A 25,235-nucleotide genomic window follows, 5' to 3' on the forward strand; every position below is an offset into this window, starting at 1 on the left:
CTTTTCTTGCACAAGTGCTAGGTCCCCAGTGGAATGTGCTGTTCACTTCCACAAATTCTGAAATGCTCCTTGGAGAATCCTGATGTTACAATTGCTCCAATCGGGTTATTCACTTGCCCGTTGAAATTGCACCCCTCCTTTCTCTCTTTCCATTCTCTATCAAAACTGTTACATCTTTAATAGACAATTAAAAGTGCATTCAATTGTTTAACTTCATAAAGGTTTTTAAAAGTCAGTGAAAATACCACCCTGTGAATTAGATCTTTGCATTGTTGATTATAAAGTATATTTTATTAAGAGTTTGATATTGCAAGCTTTTAGTCCTTTTTTTGTTCTGTGCAACAAAAGGGTTACACACTGCAATGCAATATTATTCTTGATGATCCCACTGCAGTAAATTAAAACTATTTTACATATTTTACTTACGAATACAATGTTCTTGCTGTATATCTTCATTCAGTCATTGCCACAAAAATCATTACACTCAATCAACACAATTTATCATTTTGACATTTTGACGTAACGTTTTATCTTATTTTGCAGGAGACAGATGCCTATTTCATTCTAAAGTACAATGTCCTCCTGATCTCCTTTTTTCATTTAAATTTCATTTTAATGATTTCTAAGCACAATAATCAATGGTTTCATAAACAGGTGATTAAAGTAAAGGGTTTATTATAATCTGCTTACAATTGTTTGCAAAGACAGACATATATTTTGCATAAAGATATAAATTGTTTTTAAAACTAATTTAGTGTTTCGCGTATGACATTTCTGAGAATTATGAATTGTACCAAACCAAGATTAAATGCAATAAGGTACAAAAATAAGAGCAATCAGACAACAACGTGAATTGGGACAGACATCTAACAGTGGATTTTTTAAAAAAAGAATATGGCTTTAATATTTTAATCTGGCAAAGTTACTTAGAGATAGAAAAGAGTTCAGTAACTTTGTTAATAAAAAAGCGGTAGCATACTGCATTTACCACAAACCTGGATAATTTGAAATTTCAATGTTTTCTTACAAGTAAATGAAAGATTTGTGACCACTTCAAAATTATAAAGAACCAGTCTGCATGCTGTGTATTTTTATCACTGTAGAAGTGCAGCTTTCATATTGCTGTGCAGATCAAAGGAGCTGATCTAGAAATGAGATTTTCAAAACTGTAAATAATGGCCTGTGTAATTTTATGGATTGATTCTGCATAATAATATCCTTATGAAGATTTTCCATTCAATAAGATGTGTGATTTAAAAAGAAAAGTGATGTTTGCATCCAATTTAATAAATGCAAATAAACATTAAAATTTCAGAAACCTAATTGTTGAGAACCTAAGTGCAATATTTGAAGAACTACTTTATGAGCTTTCATCCCCCATAGAAAACCACTTTTGAGACCAAGGGTACATTCAAAAGCAGTTTACGATTCCATCATGGAGATTTGCTGTTCAACAGAGCAAGGAGGGAGCCCACTGGGGATATGCAAGCTTCTGACATAACTAAGAGTTCTCTGGATTCTAGCCTTGGTTATTAAAATTTCTTTCATTTTCTCAGACTAAACACACTTTACCTAGCACCCGGGTTCAGGAAGTATAACTCTGACAATTATTCTCTTTACATTTATGTTTAATATCTCAATGGTCATACGAAACGATTTTATAATTTATGCTCCAGTGTTTAAATTATTTATACAATACATAATGACGAATGATCGCCCCAAGAAAGATACATCTTTGTAATCAAACCAAGCAAAAGTTTTGAAAGCAATCCAGATTTAAATGTTCATGTCAATATTTGCTATGTGTTATGATTGATTTGAAAAAATGTTAACGGTATTAATATTATTGAGGTGTCAATCCTAAAAACAGTCCAGTAGAATATAATTCCACATATAGTCTAGGTGTAAAACCTCTCAACATTTGCCAGGACCTTTTCCTTCCCATAATAATAATTGGACAAATTTGCCTAGGATGTGTCATAGATATTCATGTTCAGATTTACAGTTATTTTCTTTCCTAGTTTATATATATTTCAGATTAAAAAGGAAAAACCCACAATGTTTTAGCTGACTCTTTAGCCACAGTCTTAGCATAAAATTAGGCACCCCAAAAGTTCCACTGAAATCAAGGGGACAATCCTGTCTACTCAGAAGTAAGGCCCACAAAATTCAATGAGGCTTTCCTTGCAAAAATGCCAGGGGTTTTAGTTTGTGCTGTACTGTGGCCCAGACTGGCAGACAGAATCTCACTGAAGTTGGCAAGCCTTTGAGAAAAGACTGGACAGAAGTCACCAGAAAGCTGGCCTGAGCAATCTCTGTTGAAATAAAGGGGCAGCCTTATGCTGATGCACTTTCATCCACTCCAATGGACAACTCGTTGGACTGGGCCCTTTGGACTTTGTAGATGAAAGCTGCAAACACAGCTAAAGTCATGAAGCAGAACTCATGTGCTTGAGTCGTGTAAAAGCAGCAGGTGAATAATGTGGAAGAGGCAGGTACACGGATGAGAATGGACAGAAAAGAGCAACTGAAAATGGTTATGGGTGGTTATTTACAACAGACATTGTCAGTTGGTAAATTAGATATGATGCTAAAAAGGCACAGCTTTCCCTTCTTAAATACACTGTAAACAGTTCATTATGCATGCAAAACAGTTCACTTTACAAAAAAAATTACTTTGTGTTTAGACAAAAAAAGAGTAATTAAATAGTCTCCAGCAAAATAGAATTCTTCCAAAAATACTTTCCCATTCATCCTATTAACCATTAAAGATTTTTAGGTCTCATTTACAAAAGTTCCTTATACCATTTTTTCAGGTCCTTCAATTTATACATACAGCAATGTACAGTACAGCAAAAGACTGCAAAAAATTATTGGTAAAGCCAGCACAATAGATACTAGAAATTGAAACTGGGACATTTGTTTTAGCATCTTATCCTTTCAAGTTAAATAATAAATGAACACTTTAACACAGTGTAGATCATCTATGATGGATAAGATGGGATAACAAATGCCACAGATGAATATACCAAAATTATTCCACATCAAAATGCTCCATTATTTAATTTACACAGCTAGGGATTTGTGTGTGTATGTGTGTCTCTATGTGTATTTTATAGTACAAGAATTAATGCCCCATATTGACTTTGTTTTATGTGCAAACCAATGGTAAGCTTTTAAAAAGTTCATATTAGTCCTTGAACCTTTTTAAAAGAAGGAAACAATACCAGAAACTACATGGCATATTTAAAATGTTTGTTTCTTAAATATCAAAACCAAAGAGTTATTTGACTAGATATGGCTTTTCATCCAGAGGAATAGAACATTTCTTTTTTTGTTTTGTTTTGTTTTCCTAAATGTGGGCAGTATTGGGGGTAGGGGGACAGTCCTTGAACATCTAAGCTGACCTTGTCTCACCAAGTTCAAATAAGATGCTTTCCCTCCTCCAAATCCCTTTCCTATGGTTTTTAAATGGTTGAACAATTTTGTATAGCATATTTTAAAATGTGGCTTCTTGGGTCCTTCATGAGAATGGAATAGCACAGGGAAACTTAAGGCAAAGTTTTTGTGTGTGTGTTTTCCAATAAGTCATTTTCTGTCACTTCCTGTGGAAGTAGAGGGGCTTGGCATTCCCGGATTCCACTTTGGGCAACTGGTCACTGATGATTTCTACCAACATGGCTGGAAACTCCACTTTTAGAGCCTGAGACTCCCGGAAGGTGTAGAAACAGAATTCCAACAGATCACTAACCAGCTGAAAAGCAATATGAAAAGAGAAAGATTAGTAATTAACATTATAAGAAATAAACTGTGTAAAAAGAAAACTGATTGAAATCTGTAGTCTTAAGCAGGGATCATGCTGGGATCATGACAAAGGAACATCCACGATATAAAATCTAATGTTTCAGCCAGGGAGTGGCAAATGGAACCATCAAATACAGTGGGACTCCCATTTTTTTAATAACCCCTCTTTCATTTTACCAAACATTACAAACAATGCCATCAAGTCAGCACTTTGCTTATATTTCATAATGAGACATATTCATAATCTGAAATGATCTGATGATGGTTCGTACAAATTTTGTATCTCCAGCAAGTCATGAAGAGCAAAGAAGTTGTAATAACAGCCCCCAAGATTATATTCATCACACAAATTACTTTAAATTATTGAAGGCAAAGTTTGGGTTGTATGTGATAGAACGGGGAACTGTTGGTCAGCCACTCTTGGCAACCTTCACCAGTGGGCTGTGCTGAAAGGAGTTAGTTGGCCAACAATATCTGGGCAGCAACATATTCTGCAACTCAGGTTCAAATCTTCCCTACCACTTGACTCACTAAACTGTGTCTACTACAGTATGTATACAGATCGTTTCCTTTATAAAGCCATGTATTGCCAAAACAGAGAGGTTCTGCAGAATAAATAGCCTCTCTCTGCCGATGTTCCGTTTAATAATTAATCTCTCCAAAAAAGCAAGAAGGGGCCAACTTTTATTTTGCTAGCTTAGGCTATTCTGAAAAAAATAAATCTCTATTGTGAATGTAGTTATGTAGTCCTCCTTCTATGTACTCTCCTAAAATGCTCATGCACTTAAAAAATAGGGGGATGGGGGTTGGTTTTCTAAACCCTTTGCAGTTATTCACAGGATTATCAAAAGACAAAATGACTCTTCCCCCTTTTAGTAGCAACCTGTCCTATTACAGAGGGCAAACATTTAACCACAATGGAGTATTTATACAGAGATTTCACTGTATATGTAAAACTAAAGATAACTAAACAGCATTTCACACTGAAAAGTAACTTCAATTTTTTTCCGTAACTCCGTCTAATAATATTATACTTATTTCAAGTAAGAGCAATCATAAAACCACATCATCATTAAAAGAGAACAGCAACAATAACGATGTCAAGGGAGATCAGTGAACATTAAAGGATATTATTTAGCTATGGATCTTCTTAAAATAAACATAGGTCAAGCATGTGAAGGGAGCAGACTTCCCTGCCAACTTCTCCCCTTCAGCCCCTGAACAGGGCTGCAAAGTCAGAGGTCCTGCTGGACTGGGTAAGGGGATCCCTGAGAGTTGGGCAAAGGCTATACAGTGGTGCCCTGCTGGACGATTACCCCACTTGAGGACGAATCCGCTTAACGTTGAAGTTTTTGCGACTGCAAAACAATGTTTAGATGGGGGAATTTCGCTTAATGTTGATTGGTTCCCTGCTTCGGGAACTGATTTTTCGCTTTACGACGATCAGCAAACAGCTGATCGTTGGGTTTCAAAATGGCCGCTGGCTGTAGAAAATGGCTCCCCGCTGTGTTAGGGACGGATTCCTCACATTACAACACCAGAAAATGGCCGCCGTATGGAGGAGCTTCACTGGACGAGCAGGTATTTCGCCCATTGGAATGCACTGAACGGTTTTCAATGCGTTTCAATGGGTTTTTAAAATTTCGCTTGACGTTTTCACTGTACAGCGATTTCGCAGAAACGAATTAACGTCATCAAGCGAGGCACCACTGTATATTGTTGCTTACAGCAATTTCAGGACTATTGCAGAAAAGGTGTGTAGAAGGCTGCTTCTTCCAGCCTAGCTGCATGCACTTACATCTAGATCTATCCCCTGGCTTTCCCACCGTATTTTGAATGTCTGTCCTGTCTGTTAAAATGAACTGAACTCTGCTTAGGATGTGAGCTCTTCACTCCTCTCTCCTTCCACGTCCTGTGGCTTGTTACCTAATGAAGCAGAGGGTGCCTCCTCCCAACCACAGGCCACCGCTGCCTACAACATATTCATAAATGTAATTTTAAAAATATAATGATCATGCATTCACACTCAGGCATCTTGTGAGCACACCTCTTGAATTTTTGGGCTGATGCCCCCCTCAGTTCAAAAGTCACTCCTTCACTTATTACACACTTTGCTCAACCAAAGAGTATTTGTGACTAGACATTCTGGTCCCAAACTTCAAGATAGGGATAGGCTAAAAGCAGAAGTATCTACTATTAAGTATCAGAAAATGGTTTACATCAGAGGTGTGCGGATCTGGATTTCTGGATTACAGTTGTAATCAAAAAGTTGTATTCCAAAAGAAATGAACAAATCTGCACACCTCTGGTTTGGATACAAATTCGCAGATGAACTTTTGTATATAAAGCTTTTAATTAATTCTATCCAGAATATTTTCAATTCATTTTTTTGAACAGGAAGAAAAATAGAGATCTATTCCTGCAAAAAATATTTTAAACCAAATTCTGTTGCTTAGTCCAGTAAATCCCATTAGAGTAGGCCCACTGAATCAATGTGGATTTGGTGAGCCAAGTGCTCCATAAGGTCCATTGATTCCAGTTAGAGTAAGCCCATCCAAATCAATGGAACGTTTGCAGGAGTGGACTCAACCAATCCACACTGATTCAGTGGGCCTACTTTAGTGCAATGTGCTGCATGAAACAACAGAATTTTGAGGATAGTAAAGTACATCTCCTTTGCAGCTGAGCAAATGCTTTAAGCCTCAAACCATCTTCTAGGACTGTGCCAAGTTACAGTATTACTCCTACCTATTCTGATGGTCATGCCCAAACATATAGTTATGAGCATTTGGGGTTTACAGTATAACAATCAACAACATCCAGGAAATTAAATATGTACATTTGGCGGAAGTTATGCAATTCATACTGCTACACATATTGACACTGTAAGGTCATGAGTTTGAGGCTGGTTTCTCCACTGAATCTTCCTGAGTCATGTAGGCTGCCGGTTAAACAGAGTATGTGTTATTTTAAATCTTGCAGTGAGACAGAGATAAAAGCTGCTGATGACCTTTTAAAAACCAGAGTGTGCTGTTTGTCAAACCGCTTATGAAAATGGGTTTCTTAATCTGCCCAATATCAAACAGACATGATTTTAAAATTTAAAGCCTATCCAGGTGTAGGATATATCCCCACTACCTGCTTATACAATTCACTTTTAAGCCTGCTGAATATGTATGCAACTTTTCCCCCCTTAAAATGACATCTAGAGAGTCTGTGTGAGCAAGTAAAAACAAAGATATGGACAGAATGGACAATGCTAGGCATAGACAATATATAATCTCAAAGAAAATAATAGGAAAAGTACCAGCCCATCCATATTTAAGATCGTATAAAGAAGCCCTTTCTCAAATGTTTTCCTTAACAGTGGAACACTGCACATGTTCTGAGGAACATGGTGGTGTGATTTGGTTTTAAGAACTAAATTAGGACAAGCGTTTACTCTTTATTCTATCTACTTAGCTATCCATGCTTTGCATTTCTTGTAGTGCTGTCAAATTGCTTATGGCAACCATATTAATTTATGACCACCCAGCAGTCCTATCACTAACAGTCCTGCTAAGGTCTTGCACATTAAAAACTGCGGCTTTCTTTACCAAGTCAGTCCATATCATGTTTGATCTTCCTGTTTTCTTACTGTCTTCAGCTTTGTCTAGCATTATTTTCTTTTCCTTTGGATTTGCATTTAGGAGACTACATTCCACATGCCAAATAAATTAAGCCAAAGCAAAAGATGCTGCAGTGCTATTTTTCCACTGTAGCACTATAGCACCCAGAATCTCCTGGTCTACATGCCAGCCCTGAAACATTTAACACCTTTCCAAACTCTGAGCCAATTAAAACTTGCAAAGTCACCAAAAGGCACCTCACACAGGCAACACTCCAGTTGCTTCCACTTAAGAACATCTTTATCTAATGCCATTAAACGGTTGGTGCTGCTTTGAGGGTATACCTGAGTGGAACTGAGACATTAATCCCACTGAGTGTATGGGGCCTAAATCAGTTTAAATCTGGCTTCATTAGCATTTTAAACTCTACAGGACTGAATTCAAGCTGTTTAATAATTGCTTTGTTTTACTTTTAGGGATCGGTAAACAAAGTTGCTGATGTTGTTAAATTCTTATTTGCTTATCTTTTCTTTCAGGCAATCATTTCCTCATCTTGGCACTTTTCTGCACTCACATATGTTCACCATGTGGGTAGAAGGCTAGCTAGGACCACCAATGTAAAACCTAGCTGGTATTCCTATATTTTAGTTTTGTTGTTCTTAGTATTGGGATGTCTTACTTAAAGTATTTCTTTTCCACCTTTTAAGATTTTTGTTTTTACTTCAGAAGGCTAATTTTTTCCCCTTGCCATGTTAGGTTTTCACATGCAGAGATTCTGAGGTAAAAGTATTTTCAACCACTGTCCCTGCTTGAATAGTGAAAATCTCTTAGTAGATTATACCATGTCCCTCTGAAACTTGCTTACATGACAGTGCAGCAATGATGTGCTGGCGGAGCAAATCAACATTCTATAAGACATTTCTAAAAATGGGGCAGCCCAAACAAAAAATTATAATTTTTAAACATGGCTTCAGATCAGCACCAAATCTGCCAGTTTTGTAGTAGACAGTATGCTCCTGCTCTGTGCCAAACCTGGAGGTGTCTGGGCAAAGGGCAAAGAGATTCCAACTCTGCCATTTTTTAAAAAAAAAATGTGATTTTTTTTTAAAAATGTGATTTTCTTTTAAAAAATGTAACTGTTTACTCTCTCTTCAAAAATAGGGAGCTCTAATATCCTCAGATTTAAAACAGATCACATAAATTGAAAAGACCAATCTTATCTTGAAAGAATATGGTAGGCCTCACCCACTTTTTTTTTAATGTGGAAAGAATCTGGAGATTCTGTGTATGGTTGTAAAAATGGAGACAATATATATTTTTAAAAAATGCAGATGTTGAAAATATTTTTAAATATTCAAACATTTGCAAATTATTTTATATTTAAAAAGAATAGAGAATGAATACTTAGAAGCTCACTCCTTTAATTTGTGAAATTACTCTTTTTTTGCTTTGTTGTTGGAGTTGGTCTGATTTGATGTGCCTATGTATCCTGTTATAGTATCCTGCCAAAGTCTCCATTCCATCCAACTTGTAACAGCACAATTTTCTGGTACATCTGGCAAAGATGTAATGTGTCATTGAGTGACTTCTGGTATGTGATGACTATATATGTTAATGACCTCCCAAATGTCCTATCATTAATACCTCCGCTCAGATCTTGCAAACCAACAGCATCTCATGCTAGGGTGTTCTCTCTTCCTACTGCCCTCTTCCCAGTGATATTGTCTTTTCCAGTAAGTTCTTCTCAGGTTGTGCAAATGAACAGCTATGAATTCCTTCACTGAATCAACCTATCTCTTCCTCTTTTCCTACTGCCCCCCAGCAATATTTCATTTTCCAGTCGGTCCTGTATTTTCATTATATATGCAAGGTAGAATAGCTTCAATTTACTCATTCTTGTTCTAGTGAGAATTCAGACTTGACTTGATTGAGCATCCAATCATTTGCCTTTCTGGTGGTTTCTGGTATTTGTAAGGCTCATCTCTAACACCAGATTTCAAATGAGTTGATTTTTGTCCCTGTTCTTCACTGCCCATTTTTTTACATAGTATGGATGACTTTGATCTTGGTTTCAAGGGAAAATCTTTGCTAACTCCCAGCCACTCCCTTTTTTATTTCAAAAGATAAGGGGACATCTTTTGGAAAACATGTGGAAAAGGTGTTTCTAGAGCAAGAGGTTGGAAATGGGAAGATACTGTCTAATCTGCATTTTGTGGAGTGGGTATGGCAACATTAGTCTACCTGAGACACTAAGGGTTTGTATGTTTCTTAGTTGTATGTGCTGCACTCACTCAAGCCTTTGCTTCACCATTTCATCAAGTCCAAAACAGCCCTTCAAAATATTTTAGCACAGAGGGACTACTGCCACATCCTAGCTGTTCTTGGTTCTGCCTTTCCCCAGCAACCATATTACAGATCTTGTGATCATCTTCTAGCATTGGATAATTAATTCTACATGAGGAAAGCTGCATTTGGAATTTGTGTGTAGTTTATGCATACTTCTGTTTTAATGTGGGATATTGTGCTTCTATATTTATGATTCAAAATGCCAGGAATTGGCCTAACATTGCTGTACAATATTGTGTCCACATTCATAAAGAGACACCAAGCAAGAGGAAATTCCAGGACGTGACTCTTTTTTTTAAATCAGTTAACCACTTCTCACCCAAACACAAGCAATTGTCAAGGATGTTTTTCAACAAGTTCTCTAGGTAGCTAAATGCCTAGAAGGAATAGTACTGAGCCCAAGAGGGTATCCTGTAGACCATTTTGACTGCTTGAGATGAGTGTCATCAACATTAAGGCTGCCCTTTGCTATGTAAAGTTTGGCATCTTTTCTCCTCCTGGCAATACAGGGATGGTGTTATGCAACAATATCTATCAATTTCCCTGGCATTATGAATGATGGAAACACAATATCCTGCATTCATAAACTTCATGTTTTTTGAGTAATTGAATAAATTCTCATATTCTGCTACACATAAGAGTTGCTGATTATAATGCATCAGCAACATGTCAAGAGAAATCACATGGAAAGTTGTTTGTAAGTGTGTCTACCAACAACACCCACAAATGGGGATTTTTTCCCTACTGTTTGTTAAAATCAGTACAGATATGAGTCAATTTTGTTCAAAATCTTAAAACACATCCTACTGTTTTGATGACATGGATCAAAATATTACATACACACACTGACACCAAGTTTTAGGCAAACTGCTACACAATCCAGTTAATTGGGAGTATCTGAACTGATGCTGACTTGGATTCTGTGACTTTTAAGCGTATCTATTGGATTTAAATCAAGGACTTTAACTAATCTGGTTTGCAAAGCAAACTGATGTTTAGCAGAAAAACATATATTCCCCTCTCCTCAAAAGCCAACACTAGGATCTAAAAAATGAGCTGTTACTGAGGAACTAATAATACTCTTGACTCCCACTGCGATTTTTCAGTGTTTTAATTAACAGCACATTACTTGACAAATAATTCCATATGTACATTCTGTAAACAGACCTCAGGGCTTTCATACAGATCTGACCTGAAATGCACCACACTGTACTGCATCTTTACAAACAAGCCAGTCAAGCACAAAGAGACACATTATATGTGGTCTCGCACATGAAGGCCAAAAATTCTGTACAGAGCATTTGTGTTATTTCCCTGCCACATTGTAAAAATGTGAAGGTGTAAACTGAAATCCTGCTGGATGATAAATTGGGAATAAAGGCAAAGTCAGTAATACATTTAAATTAGTGATCATCAAAGGATGCATTGAAGTGACTCCCACTGTCTTTGAATAACTAGAGATACTATTCGCAAAGTGTCATCCTTGAAAAAAGACATTTCCTTAGGGTTTAGTAAAGCTACAATAAAATAAGGGGTATTTAGACCTGTCACCTTGTTATACTAGAATTCTAATCCAGTGCTTTAAACTGATTTGCAGTGATTGCTTGGAAGGCTAGTTCATGACCGTTTCTTTCTGAGAAGGACTGTTTTGAACCATTTTTATGACTCAAAGGCAGCTTCCACTAGGGGGCCATTTCCAATCTGGACATGAACAGAAGCTAAACTGTGTAGTTCCCAATCTCCAAAAGAAGATTGATAAATACTTTCCTACATAGAGCTACAGAACTGCAAGTAACATGCATTTTCTCTAAGAGGAAGAGATATAGTTTAATAAGCAGTTATCAAGTAAGAAGAGAAAAAATTGTTGTCTCTCTTCTCTGTCAAAATTTCTCACAGTTTACATGGATGCCAAAGTGGCAGAAGGCGGTGGGGGACAAGGGGAGAAATAAAGAACTAGATTCATGAAAAATATCACCCTCCCAGTTTTCAGGATGTTCTGGGAGCAATTCTGCCAGACTTCAAAGGGTTGAATCAACTGGACCATGTGTAATCTCTATAAAAAGTTGAGAGATTTATAGCCCAGATAAGCCTAGAGAGGAAGCGACATAATCAGAACCCATTGATAACCAGCAAAACAGAGAGTTGCTGGAAGGAGGAAGTGTTGGCTTGGAGTATAGAGATAAAAACAGAGAGGTAACTCAGAAGTGAAAGCAGTGAAATTGAAAAGGAAGCTAAAATTAAAATAATAATGGAAAATGCATCAGAGTTTAAAGCAATACTTTAAAAAGAGCTGAAAACAGAAATGGGGAAAACTAGGCAGAAAACTGCCAGAAATTAAAGCTGAGATACATAGAGCAATATCAGAGGTTAAGGATGAAATGAAAACACTGGGCTCAAAAGTTGAAGAGATTGACCGAATAGCCAAGTCTAGTGCCAGAAAGTTATACTGGCAGGACGATAAGCTCATGGAAATTGATTTTAAAAACAAACAAACAAACCTCTGATTGACTGGAGGACAGGAAAAATGTGAAATTATGTCGATTTCCAGAAACTGCAGTTGAAGACATAATCTTAAAGACACTGTACTACAATGGATTAATACAGTAGCACTAAGACTGGAATATGTAGAAGAACCAGAGACTGTATAGAGTGGGACCAATATGTGAAAGAGGGTTGTCCCCCCTCGGATCATCATGGTTTATTTTGCAATCTCAGGTGTACTCTGATCTTTGTTATTGAATGGTGTTACAGAAATGTAATATGAATGTAATCACAGCAGTCTTCATGAAGAACAATAAAATATAGAAAATATACAGTGGTGCCCCGCTTAATGATTACCCTGCTCCACAACGATTCTGCTTAACGATTAGGTTTTTGTAATCGCTTTTGTGATCGCAAAATGATTAGATAGCAAAAAACCGCTTTACGATGATCGTTTCCCTGCTTCGGGAACCAATTTTTCACTTTACGACTATCAAAATAGCTAATCGTCAGGTTTCCAAATTGGCCGCCTGCTGTTCAAAATGGCTCCCCGCTGTGTTAGGGGCGGATTGTTCTCTCTACAGGGAGCAGAAAATGGCCGCCCTATGGAGGATCTTCACTTTACGATGAGGTATTTCACCCATTAGAACACATTAACCAGTTTCTAATGCATTCTAATGGGCTTTTTACTTTCGCTTGATGACGATTTCGCTCTACAGTGATTTCGCTGGAATGGATTAACGTCGTCAAGCGAGGCACCACTGTAACTGGGGTTTCCTGGTACACTTCAGAGATTTATACAATGGAAAATATTACAAAGTAACATTGTTGGATCAAGGTCTAAATGATCTTCATGACTGAGTCTCCTGGATTAGTGTTGGGAACATGAAAGAGAATAACTAGATGAGCAGCTGCTGTAGCATCTACCACCTCAGAGGGAGAAATTTAAGAGAAGCAAGAGAGAATTCAGCTGAAAGCTTCTGGTTGGTCTAATTCCAGGAGGAAGATAATATTAAAAGGGAAACAGAGTTAGAAAGAGAAGTAACTGAGCTTTAAAACTGCCTTGGAAAAGAAGATTTATTTGAGAATTAATAAAAGTTTATTTTTTAAAAAGATTTATTTGCTTCATCATATGTTATTAAAAGAGGGATGGTTTGTGAGGGAGACTCAATTTGGCCATCAGGAGAATAAGATTCAAACAAGATGAAATACAGTGGTGTCTCGCTAGACGGTTGCCCCGCTTTACAACAAAATTGCTTTATGCTGGATTTTTTCTGTTCATTTTACCCATCGCAAAACTATTGTTCCAATGGGGCTTTTTCACACCACGATCACCCACGCCCGCTTTAGAGCACTTTGCAGGCTTTTCCTAAAAAGGCAAGAAAAGCCTGCAAAGTGCTCTAAAGTGGGCGCGGGTGGTTTTGGGGCACCCCGGCCAGGGCTCTGATGGTGCAGGGGAAGCCATCAGAACCCTGGTGGGGGTGCCCCGAAACCACCCGCGCCTGCTTTAGAGCACTTTGCTGGCTTTTCCTGAAAAGGCAGAAAAAGCCTGCAAAGTGCTCTAAAGCGGGTGTGGGTGGTTTTGGGGCATCCCCGCCAGGACTCTGATGGTGCAGGGGAAGCCATCAGAACCCTGGCGGGGGAGTCCCGAAACCACCCGCGCCCGCTTTAGAGCACTTTGCAGGCTTTTCCTGAAAAGGTAGAAAAAGTCTGCAAAGTGCTCTAAAGCGGGCACGGGTTTTGGGCACCCCCGCCAGGACTCTGATGGTGCAGGAGAAGCCATCAGAACCCTGGCGGGGGTGCCCCAAAATCACACTCCCTGGCTTTGGCGGTCCCCCGGGGCTTACCTTGCACCATGGGAGGACTTGCGCGGGTCCCTCTGCACAGCGATTGCCGTTTGCAGAGGCTTGACTGAAAGCAATTTTAAAGTTCCTGCCTCTTCCTCCAGCCTTCGGCAAGCCTCAGAAAGGAAAAAGGGGGGGGGGAGAGCATTTTTCCCTTCCAAGGCTTGCCAAAGGCTGGAGGAAGAGGCGGGAATTTTAAAATTGCTTTCAGTCAAGCCTCTGCAAATGCTGATCGCTGCGCAGAGGGACCCGCGCGAGTCCTCCCAAGGTAAAAGGTAAGCCCCAGGGGACCCCCAAAGCCAGGGAATGTGGTTTCGGGGCAGCCCCGCCAGGGTTCTGATGGCTTCCCCTGCACCATCAGAGCCCTGGCGGGAGTGCCCCAAAACCACCCGCGCCCGCTTTAGAGCATTTTGGAGGCTTTTCCTGCACCATCAGAGGACTAGTGGGGGACCTCAAAAGCTGGTGATCATGGGGAGGGGACCCCCCGCCAGTCCTCCCATGGTGCTTCCCCAGCTCCCTACTCCTTAAGTTCCCTTTTTTTAAAAAAATTCCCCTAGGAATGCATTAATTAATTTTCAATGCATTCCTATGGGAAATTTGGTTTCACAAGACAATGTTTTCGCAAGACAGTGATTTCTGCGGAACGGATTAACATCGTCTTGCAAGGCACCACTATATGAGTATTACTGAGACTAGCTTTATATATTGTAATAGATAATAAAATTGATAGATAATAGATACTATAATAGATAATAAGTAATTATGTTAGGGATAAATTCTGAGGGACCATGTGGTAATATTTAATTAACAGTTTTGATTTTGGGGGAGATTATATTAAAAGGGAAACAGAAGATGGGAAAAGGGATCTGAAGGGATGTTAAGTTACAGAGTCTACCCACAAAATGAGTTTATTTTAAGAAAGGAATAGAAGTGGAAAGAGACAGATAAGGAGAGCATTAAAATTTAAGGCTGGAAGTAACTCTAGGTAACATTAGCTAAGGAAGAGGAAAATAGGTTATAATATAGAGATGAGTAGAATTTCAATTAATTTAGGGTTTTATAGGTTGCATAAAAGACAACATATATTACAATTTTAATGTCTGTCTGTCTGTCTGTCTGTCTGTCTGTCTGTCTATCTATCTATCTATCTATCTATCTATCTATCTATCTATCTATCTATCTATCTATCTATCTATCTATCTATCTATCTATCTATCTATCTATCTATCTATCTATCTATCACAGCGGTCACATAACCTTCCTACTGCAGTAGCTCTACTGGCTGCCAATCCGTTTCTAGGTGCAATTCAAAGTGCTGGTTTTAACCTATAAAGTCCTAAATGGTTTGGATTAGAGAACAGCTCAAATTAAAAATGAATTGCAAAATTTGTCTAAAATCACTAATCTGTTGGAAATTTGTCGCTTGGATACAAGCTATCTCAAAGACTGAATCTCCCTCTAAAAGGCAGGCCCAGGTATTAAGATAATCCAGGGAGGCCTTTCATTCTGTCTCACCATCCTCACAGGTACACTTGGTGGGGACATGGGAGAGGGCCTTCTCTGCCACTGCCCTCAAAATCTGTAATTCCCTCCCATGGGAGGCCAGCCTGGCCTCACTGTTGCAGTCCTTCCATAAACAGATTGAAGGACCTTTCTCTTCAGGCAGTTTTTTCCTCAGTGACTAGGAGACATCTCCCCAAAAAAATCTGTCTGAGAAGGACCTCACAAAAATCATGTTTTCTATATTGTTTTCTATTTAGAACTGGAGAGGAACTGATCACATTATTCTTATTCAAAAGAGCAAACAGTATGTCATTATTTCTCTTTCCACATAATAAATACATGATGGTGGTGGAGCCAATTAAGTAACAGCAATAATAATTAATAATGAGTGTCATGCTATTGATTTCTTCAAGATTTCTATGTGTTTCCTTGATTCCTTTTATTGCTAGTCACAAAAAGTAAGTTGGGGAAGATAAATGATGCAGGGACACTTACGTATAGCAAAAAGTGGCAATTTTTGTTACCTACTGTATATGTTGTCTAAAGTGCAAACAGCAGCACATTATCATTATACGACAATATGTATCATGAAACTATTAGCAATGTATAGTTGCCCTACTCTGATATACTCTTTGTAGTTTGGAGAATACAAAACAGGGACAAAGAGTTTACTAATTCCTTCTAATTTCACAGATTTGCCCCAGAAAATATGGGGAAAGAAAGGGAAAATTTTCAGCAGCAACTACCTGATCAGTTTGATATCTAGTTCTATCACCAATGTGCCAAGTTTGTCTAAGAAGGTATTGTCTCACCTATCCCATTAATAATGTGTCTTAACTTCCGGTAGAGGAGTAATTTAATTATTTGATTCCTTAGCTGGTAAAGCTCCGTGGGCTGAGCACCCAGCTCAGCTGTGGAGCAAAGACCTGGGAATTCAAATCCCCACTGTGCCTCCCAAGAGATCACCCAGAGACCATGTGGCTGACAATGCTCCATGCCTTGACATCTCTGTGGGTTTGGGTAAGCTGCATAGTACCACAGCACCGCCAAAGAAGGGATTGGCAAACCCCTTCTCCATACCTAAACCTAGAAAACAGTGAGAGAATCACCATTTGTCAGAATCACTGGAGAGCACATGATTATTGCATTATATAACAGTATCCTCTACAATGTCAAGTTAATTACTTACATCATGAATGGAATCAAGGAGCTTTGTCAGTTGATAAAACCGCTGCCAGCTTTGCCCAGAACTGTTTGGATGTTTAGTAACCATCTTCCTCAGTTCTTTAATATAATTTGCCCTCATTTCTTCAAATGCAGCTTGGCTCTTCAGGCCATCCTTGGGAACTATAAGGAAAGAGTGCAAATATATATTAATCAATGTTCTGTTCAGATTTTGTCCGAAAGGAAAGACAATCTGTTATTACAAAGTCACTTGCTAATTATCAGAAAACATGTTGGTGATTATTTTCTTGAAAACAGCAAAAGTTTTGCACATTGTCATACACAAATCCTCTGATTTCTTTTTTTGGCAAGGATACTTTGCAGTTGAATAGATGAATAATGGCTAGCTTGAAAACAGGATGAAAGGAAAGGTTTAAAATACAATGTACGTGATCAACCCTCTTAGGTTTTAGAAACCTATTACTTACACAGAAACACAAAGACACACGTTTTCTTATAGAAGAAAAAAATTATTATGACACTTCCAGTCAATTTTAATACTACACAATCTTACTAGTTGTGGGGGAAAATGAAAAATACATATAATTGCTTTCAAGATGGATTTTAAACTGTGCTCTTAGGGATGGAAAACCCATTATTTTTCTTCTGTAGTCAAAATAATGCTTTTAAAGGAATGTATTTTTTAGAAGACATAACAGTTAAAAAAAATTTGAGTATCATGCTAAGCAGGAAAAAAAGTTTTTGGAAAGTTGATTATTTTCCCTTAAATGTTTTACCACAGATTTGCACTTCCAGTCTTTTCAGTCATAGGGTGGCTCCAGATATTTATCGTGTTCTTCTGCTGCTTTCCTCTCCAAACTGATATATATTCTGGCTATGTACACATTGTCACATATTAGTATGTTGATAAGAACAGGTACAAGTTGATTGTTCTTTCCAAAAACAGGAAATCCTCCCTTACTGCTCTGAGCACGGAGAATCCTATGCCTTATTTGTGTGAATATCATTAAGGTTATTTGATACAGTGTACTTTGGTTTTTAATGTCTCCATTCAATTATTTCAATATTACTGTAGAAATATTACAGTGTTTCCTATATTCCACATACTGCTCTACACAAATGGGGAAACAGACCCCCAGCTGTACTAGTTCTAAATGCCTGTTCAATATTGTACAAGTTCCAGGTGTTCTGTTGTTACCAGTGCTTGAAATAAGACTGAAAAAAAAAAAAACAGAAAGAAGATGCTGCGGGACAGAACTGGGATCAATAGTAGCACTAAGGATATATGATGCTATTTATTAGAGATGGGGATATTGATATACGAATACGAATATCTCCGCACGTGTCATTAATAAAGGTCCAGCCCCATGATCCACCACTGCTGCGACGTCTGCAATCTGTCCAATGGCTCCTGAGATCGCGATTGGCTAGCCACTCCTGGCAGGAGGCGGGATGACAAGCCTCTCTGCCAGGTCGAAGAGCGGCTCGCAATCTCCAGAGCCATTGGAAGGATCGTGGTCATGGCAGTGGCGCATCAGTGAGTGGACTGTCCAGCCTCATGCGGATGCTGGACGGTCACCTGTGTGGGGATATTCATATTTCAATACGAATACTCCCATCTCTACCATTGATATAAACAATAGCTTTACTTATAGCAGTGTATTGTGTTGACAATCTTCAGCTGTTTCTCAGCTCTTTGCTTATATGCCTTACCTCATTTTTACAGTATAAGAATTCCAAAACCAACACACCCATTGCAAAAGTACAACAGGAAGTACAGCATGTGTTAGGACAGCATCATAGACTTCCTAATAATTTTTGAAGTATAGAGTGGGTTTAGTTCAAAGGGCTCATATTACATTCTTATGTACAGAATTCAATTTAAGTACTAGAGTTATGGATCTGAGAAATGGTGACCCAGTATATTTGTATGTTTAATTATATTGGACAGTATCCTGTTCAGTATTTACACACACAGCACCAATTGTAGAAGTTGGAAAAAGTATGAGGTGCCAGATACATGCAACCAGGCACACAACCAGCCCCTTGTCAGATTGCTGCTGCAGCTTCCACAGTTGTGTGCATAAATATTCAGCAAGATACTAGCTTCTGTCATCAGATCAAACCCTTGTTTATGACATTATAGCTAGGGGCTTCAATCTCATACCTCACTTGATTTCTAATTGTGTTTCACAAAACATACAAGTTCCACTGTGATGGCCAGTTAGCTATTCAATGGAAAATTTACCTTCACAGCCATGTAATCCAAAGGCAAATACCAATAATTAGTTCCCACCTCTGAACCAGTAAGACTGACGCACTGTTGACTTCACAAGTCCCATGTATTCAGTGGGTGTATTCTAGTTAATACTAACAGCTTGATACAGCACCAGGTTTCTTATTCATAATCTTACAAATCATCCATTCTTCCTTTCTTACTAACTGTACCTCCTAGACAATATTGGAAGCTGCATAAAAGGGTAAAAGTTATTGCTTCAGTTGTTAATAGAAATAATCTGTATTCTTTCATTCAGTTAGATTTCAGGTCCAAAATGTAGAAATGGGAGAAAAGATACAGAAAGAACAACCAACAGGCATTAGCGTTTCAGGCTGATTGTTCATATGTTCACTGGTGCCTTCCTGCTGACTAGTTAGGGCTGGTGTGTGAAATTTGAATGTCCATAACCATTCTTATGTCCCCTAACCCTGTGATAATTATCCAACATCATATTTTAAAAAAACACCTGGATTTTCCAAAGATACTCAGAATTATGTCCATAATAAATAAATAAATAAATAAATAAATAAATAAAGAAAGAAAGAAAGAAAGAAAGAAAGAAAGAAAGAAAGAAAGAAAGAAAGAAAGAAAGAAAGAAAGAAAGAAAAAACAGCTGTTCCAACACAGAACTTGCTCTTAGATGTGGAAATAAATTATTTAGCAGCAAGAGACAGGAAAAGTACAACAAACAGCTGCTTCAGAAGCAATTATTAGACAATCTTGGTCTTAGAAAGAGCCTAATGGGCGGTACATGGCACCTTATATATTTGAATGAAAAGCCATTTTGACCATCAATTTGGGCAGGATAAAAGATGGAACTGCAGAGGAGTAGCAGCACTAAGCTGCACACCTGATGTCTTGAGCAAAGGGACAGTGGACCAGCGTGCCATCTTCTTTATGATCTTCAAGCAGCCTATAGGGTCATCCAAGGGTGAGGAGGAAATCCTCCCACATAGTTGCTGAATTAATCTCCAGACCAGCTTTTAGAAACAACTAGCCACAAGTAACATTGTAACATAGTTATTCTTCGGTAACAGGTAATATAGCCAGGGGTTACAAAGTTACATTATTTAGGTGTAACAAGTAACACATAATTGCTTTCAAAAACTACTTTAAAAGGGCATATTAAGAGGCATGTTTAAGTCATTGTCCTATCAATATTTCAAGTGAAGTATTAATTGGTCTTGTCCACTGTATATGTTACGTTATATGCCATCATATGCCATCATTTTGACCAAACTCTGGGAGGCAGTGGAAGACAGGAGGGCCTGGCGTGCTCTGTTCCATGGGGTCACGAAGAGTCGGACATGACTTAACAACTAAACAACAACATATGCCATCAAGTCACATCAAATTTATAATGACCCTAACAAGGTAGAAGGGATGTGGTGGTGCTGCGGGTTAAACTGCAAAGCCTCTGGGCTGCAAGGTTGAAAGATCAGCAGTTCGAATCCATGCAACTCCCATCGCTTGTCCCAGCTCCTGCCAACCGAGCAGTTCAAAGGCATGTAAAAATGCGAGTAGATAAATAGGTACCACCACGGTGGGAAGGTGATGGCATTCCGTATCTAGTCGCACTGGCCACATGACCACGGAAACTGTCTTTAGACAAACACTGGCTCTATGGCTTGGAGATGGGGATGAGCACCGCCCCCTAGAGTTGGACACAACTGGACATATTTGTCAAGGGGAACCTTTACCTTTAACAAGGTTTTCAACACATGTGAGATATTTAAGGATTTATGTTATCATTGCCACTCCCAGAGTGAATTTTCATGGTTTGTGCAGGGATTTTAGGACTGAGAGTTGGGTTCAAATGTGTCTGTCACTCTATCCATTATACTACACTGGCTCACTTGCTTCTATATTTTTACACGTATTTCTAAGATGCAATATCAGAACTGACCATGACAGGCAACCAGAGAGTTTAATGCTATGAGGATTCCCTCTTTAAAGGTAATATTCAGAAGTCTGACCGAGTCTCAGTGCAGACATTTGTTATTTATCAGGGACCTGGTGACTTTTTCCCCCATGGGATAACACACTTTCCACCTTTCTTACACCAATTCTTTCATTTTCCAGATTGTAACATTATAGTTGTGCTGTCCCATTTGATATTGGATAATGTCTAGGTATACAAACACAAGAAGTGACACAAGAAGAGGTACCCAACTCTTCTTACAGAACTTTAATCAAAGATTTCTGGCAACAATGTAATTTGTAAATTTAGAGACAGGCTTTAATGCCTACTGAAAAGAGGCAAAGAGTGGCTACTGTGTGTATGGGAAAGATTGTCCTTCAGTTATAGAAGGCAAATTTCCAAAGAGGAGATTCTTCTTTCTTCTTGTCCATCCATTTCGAGTTTCCACATAACTCATAATGCTCCCTGCTCTCCTAGTGAATCTATATGAACAAAGGCTCTCCTCTTTAAAGGTACTGTCCATGAGAGGAGAGTGATGGGAGAAGCAATAGGTTAAGACAAAGCCAGCACACACCTTGTCCTCTGGTCATGATATCTGTTTGTCTATGATCCAGTTATAATGCTTGAATAAGGCTTATGTTTTTCCAGGAATGACGCTATTATTGGAAAAGCAGCATACCAACATTGTATGAAAATGGACAAGTAAACCAATGCTATAGCTACAACTTGGCCATGAGCCAGCTCCTCCCAGCAGCAACCTGACAAAAGAGTGGGGCTATTCCATCACTTTGGGGTAGACAGGTATTATCAGGAAGTTCTTTCAAAGAAACCTGCCATATTGTTTATTTGCCGCTGAGTGTAGTACTGTGCATGAGTGTAGCATCCTGTCCCTTCATTACTAAAACTGCAGTTATAAGGATTCTAACTAGAGAATATAAATAGTTTGTTCATTTCCTGCTAACATCATATGTGTAATAATTCTAAAAGTAACAGGTTCCTAACCTACAACTATCTTTGCAGAGATTCGAGTCTTCATACATCAAGATATCCAAACAGTATAAGTTATAGCATTTCACTATTTACAGAGTCATCCAATTAACATCATGAAAATGATGTTTCTTAATTTCTGCCTATTCCTTGATATTATTGATGGACCAGTCAGTAAACAAATGCATGTATAAAAAAGGTCATTGGTTTCAGAGTTACATGATCAGATACACGTGTATGCCTGCCTTTTAATAAATATTTCCATGTTCTAAGTAGAGCCTAGATAAAATGAGCACTAACGAAATGGGCGAAGCAGGAATGAATGCTTTTTATAATCAAATCTGAAAATTATTACACTACGCTCAGTAAGAATTATATATATAAAATTACAATAATCAGAAGCACAACTGAAGCTTTGGGGTTTTGGATACATGCCCAGTAGCTTCATATTTCAATTATTAAATCTGGGAAGGCAACTGGCAATCTTCCTCATTCTGTTGGTTACAGAGAAGCAAGAAAACAATTGAGATTTGTTTCTTCCGTGTTAATGGAAAAAAACTTTCTTGATGTGGCTGTCATTCAAATGTCTAAATAACTTCCACTAGCTGATCATATAATTACTTTTTAAAATCCTAATTAACTGGAAATCTATATGGTTCACATAGTCTATGTGTGGCATTATTTGAACTGTGCCTCAATTTGCAAGTAACACAGCTGCTATGGTTTGTGAGCAATCTTTTTGTAGATTCTGGAATCCTTCTTATAATAGTTTTTAAACTATTACATACTTGCTTTGTTAGGTTTCAGATTTCATCCTGGCCATGTGGATTAGAATATTATGTGAACTTCTGTGGAGAAAGGTTTTTCCCCCTTGCCATCATAAAGAAGTTCCTTTCTCACACAGCCATCCATGTATCACAGATAACAGAGGTACCTGGAAAAGAATGTTTGAACCTGTGCTTCGAAGGGAGGTCTATGCGGAAACCAACCATACCCCAGGTCCTTTTATTACCGTGTTTCCCCAAAAACAAGACAGGATCTTATATTACCATATTTTTCGCTCCATAAGATGCACTCCCCCCCAAAAAAAGTGGTGGGAAAAGTGTGTGTGTCTTATGGAGCGAATACTGTTCCCACCGATGGCAACGAAAGCTCGCCTCCCATCTTCCATGCCACCGCCTTCGGCTTCCCCTCTCACGCCTGCCGCTGACATTGCTTTGTTCACCGTCTATCGTCAGTCTATCATCGTACGCCCGATCCAACATGCTGCAGTGCAGGCCATGCTTCAGTTTTCTATCTGTGCCAGTGAAGGCTGAGAGGGGAAAAAGAGCTGTGTGGACTTTGTGGGTGTGCATGCGGGGGGGGGGTGTCCTCTCAGCGAGGCTTCCTATGGGGTCTGTGAAACGCCAGGTGGGCATCCTCTCTGGAACGGGCTCCATCTCCTCCTACTCCTCCACATGCAGCTGCAGAGTGCCTTCCTCAGGCTTACGATCTGATTCTGTAGCTTGTTGTCCATTTAATTGTTTGCTGCTATATTTCTGCACCCCTTCACGGATTGCTGCCTTGTCATGGCGAAGGGGCTTGAGTAACTCAGGGAAGCTATGGGCTATGCCATGCAGGGACACCCAAGACAGACAGGTCATAGTGCAGAGATCCAACTAAATGCGATCCACCTGGAGCAAGCAGTAGCAAGCCACTCCAGTATCTTTGCCAAGAAAACTCCGTGGACGGAAACAAAAGGCTAAAAGATATGATGCTGGAAGATGACCTCCTCAGGTCGGAAAACGTCCAACATGCTACTGAGGAAGAGCAGAGGACAAGTAGCTCCAGAGCTAATGAAGGGGGTGGGCCAAAGCTGAAAGGACGTTCAGACATGCCTGGAAGTGAAAGGAAAGTTTGATGCTGCAAAGAAAAATACTGCATAGGAACCTGGAATGTAAGATCTATGAACCTTGGTAAGCTGGATGTGGTCAAACAGGAGATGGCAAGAATAAAAATTCACATCCTGGGCATCAGTGAACTAAAATGGATGGGAATGGGCGAATTCAATTCAGAAGATTATCATATCTACTACTGTGGGCAAGAATCCGGCAGAAGGAATGGAGTAGCCCTCATAGTCAACAAAAGAGTGGGAAAATCTGTAATGGGATATAATCTCAAAAATGACAGAATGATGTCAATACAAATCCAAGGCAGACCTTTCAACATCACAGTAATCCAAGTTTATGCACCAACCACCAATGCTGAGGAGACTGAAATTGACCAATTTTATAAAGATTTACAACACCTTCTAGAACTAACACCAAAGAAAGATGTTCTTCTCATTCTAGTTTGGCCTTGGAGTTCAAAATGAAGCAGGGCAAAGGCTGATAGGAGTTTTGCCAAGAGAACAAGCTGGTCATGACAAACACTCTCTTCCAGCAACACAAGAGGCGACTCTACACATGGAAATCACCAGATGGGCAATACCGGAATCAGATTGATTATATTCTCTGCAGCCAAAGATGGAGAAGCTCTATACAGTCAGCAAAAACAAGACCTGGAGCTGATTGTGGCTCTGATCATCAGCTTCTCCTAGCAAAATTCAAGCTTAAACTGAAGAAAGTAGGAAAAACCACTGGGCTAGATAGGTATAATCTAAACAAAATTCCTTATGAATACACAGTGAAGTGAAGAACAGATTTAAGGAACTCGATTTGGTGGACAGAGTGTCTGAGGAACTTTGGATAGAGGCTCGTAACATTGTATAGGAGGCAGCAACAAAAACCAACCCAAAGAAAAGGAAATGCAAGAAAACAAAGTGGCTGTCCAATGAGGCCTTAGAAATAGCAGAGAGGAGAAGGGAAACAAAATGTAAGGGAGATAAGGAAAGTTACAGAAAATTGCATGCAGACTTCCAAAGTTCTTGAGTTATTCTAGGGTAAACCCAGTCATTATTTTCTCACATATGTCATAGAGCTGCATGTGGGAGACATGCTCCTAATGCATTACCAGCCCTTTTTAATAGCCTGGCAGCTGCCTCCTAAACTAAAATGGCCAATATTCTAAGTAAACACTGGTGGACCAAAAGGCTGAGCCAGTTTTCCTAAATAGGATCAGGTGAAGAGGGAGGCAGGAGACGGCATGGCAGCCTGTGCCAATGGGGCTGTGCTCACATTCCCCACTAGTGTCTATGTGACACATTAGTCAACCTTGTCATACTATCCCACCTCTTCTACATGCAGTGGATACCTTGATGTGCAAAGAGAAAGTGCATTTGGTCATGTAAGTGGGACAAT

General features: G+C 38.9%; 1 protein-coding gene across 15 annotated transcripts in view; it reads right to left on the bottom strand.

The window, feature by feature from the left end:
* Positions 1-269: 269 nt before the first annotated feature.
* The window catches only part of NR3C2 (nuclear receptor subfamily 3 group C member 2), a 185,330-nt gene continuing 160,364 nt past the window's right edge, over positions 270-25,235 (bottom strand). For all 15 annotated transcript variants that reach the window (XM_073001568.2, XM_078394753.1, XM_078394756.1 and 12 more), the window contains 2 exons: positions 16,776-16,933; positions 270-3,754 (listed from right to left, as the gene is read on the bottom strand). In XM_073001568.2, the coding sequence (XP_072857669.1) occupies positions 3,599-3,754; positions 16,776-16,933 (314 nt within the window). In that variant the 3' untranslated portion in view covers positions 270-3,598. The remainder of the gene's footprint in view (positions 3,755-16,775; positions 16,934-25,235) is intronic.

Source organism: Pogona vitticeps, chromosome 5 (assembly GCF_051106095.1).
Source record: "Pogona vitticeps strain Pit_001003342236 chromosome 5, PviZW2.1, whole genome shotgun sequence".
NCBI lineage: Eukaryota > Metazoa > Chordata > Lepidosauria > Squamata > Agamidae > Pogona > Pogona vitticeps.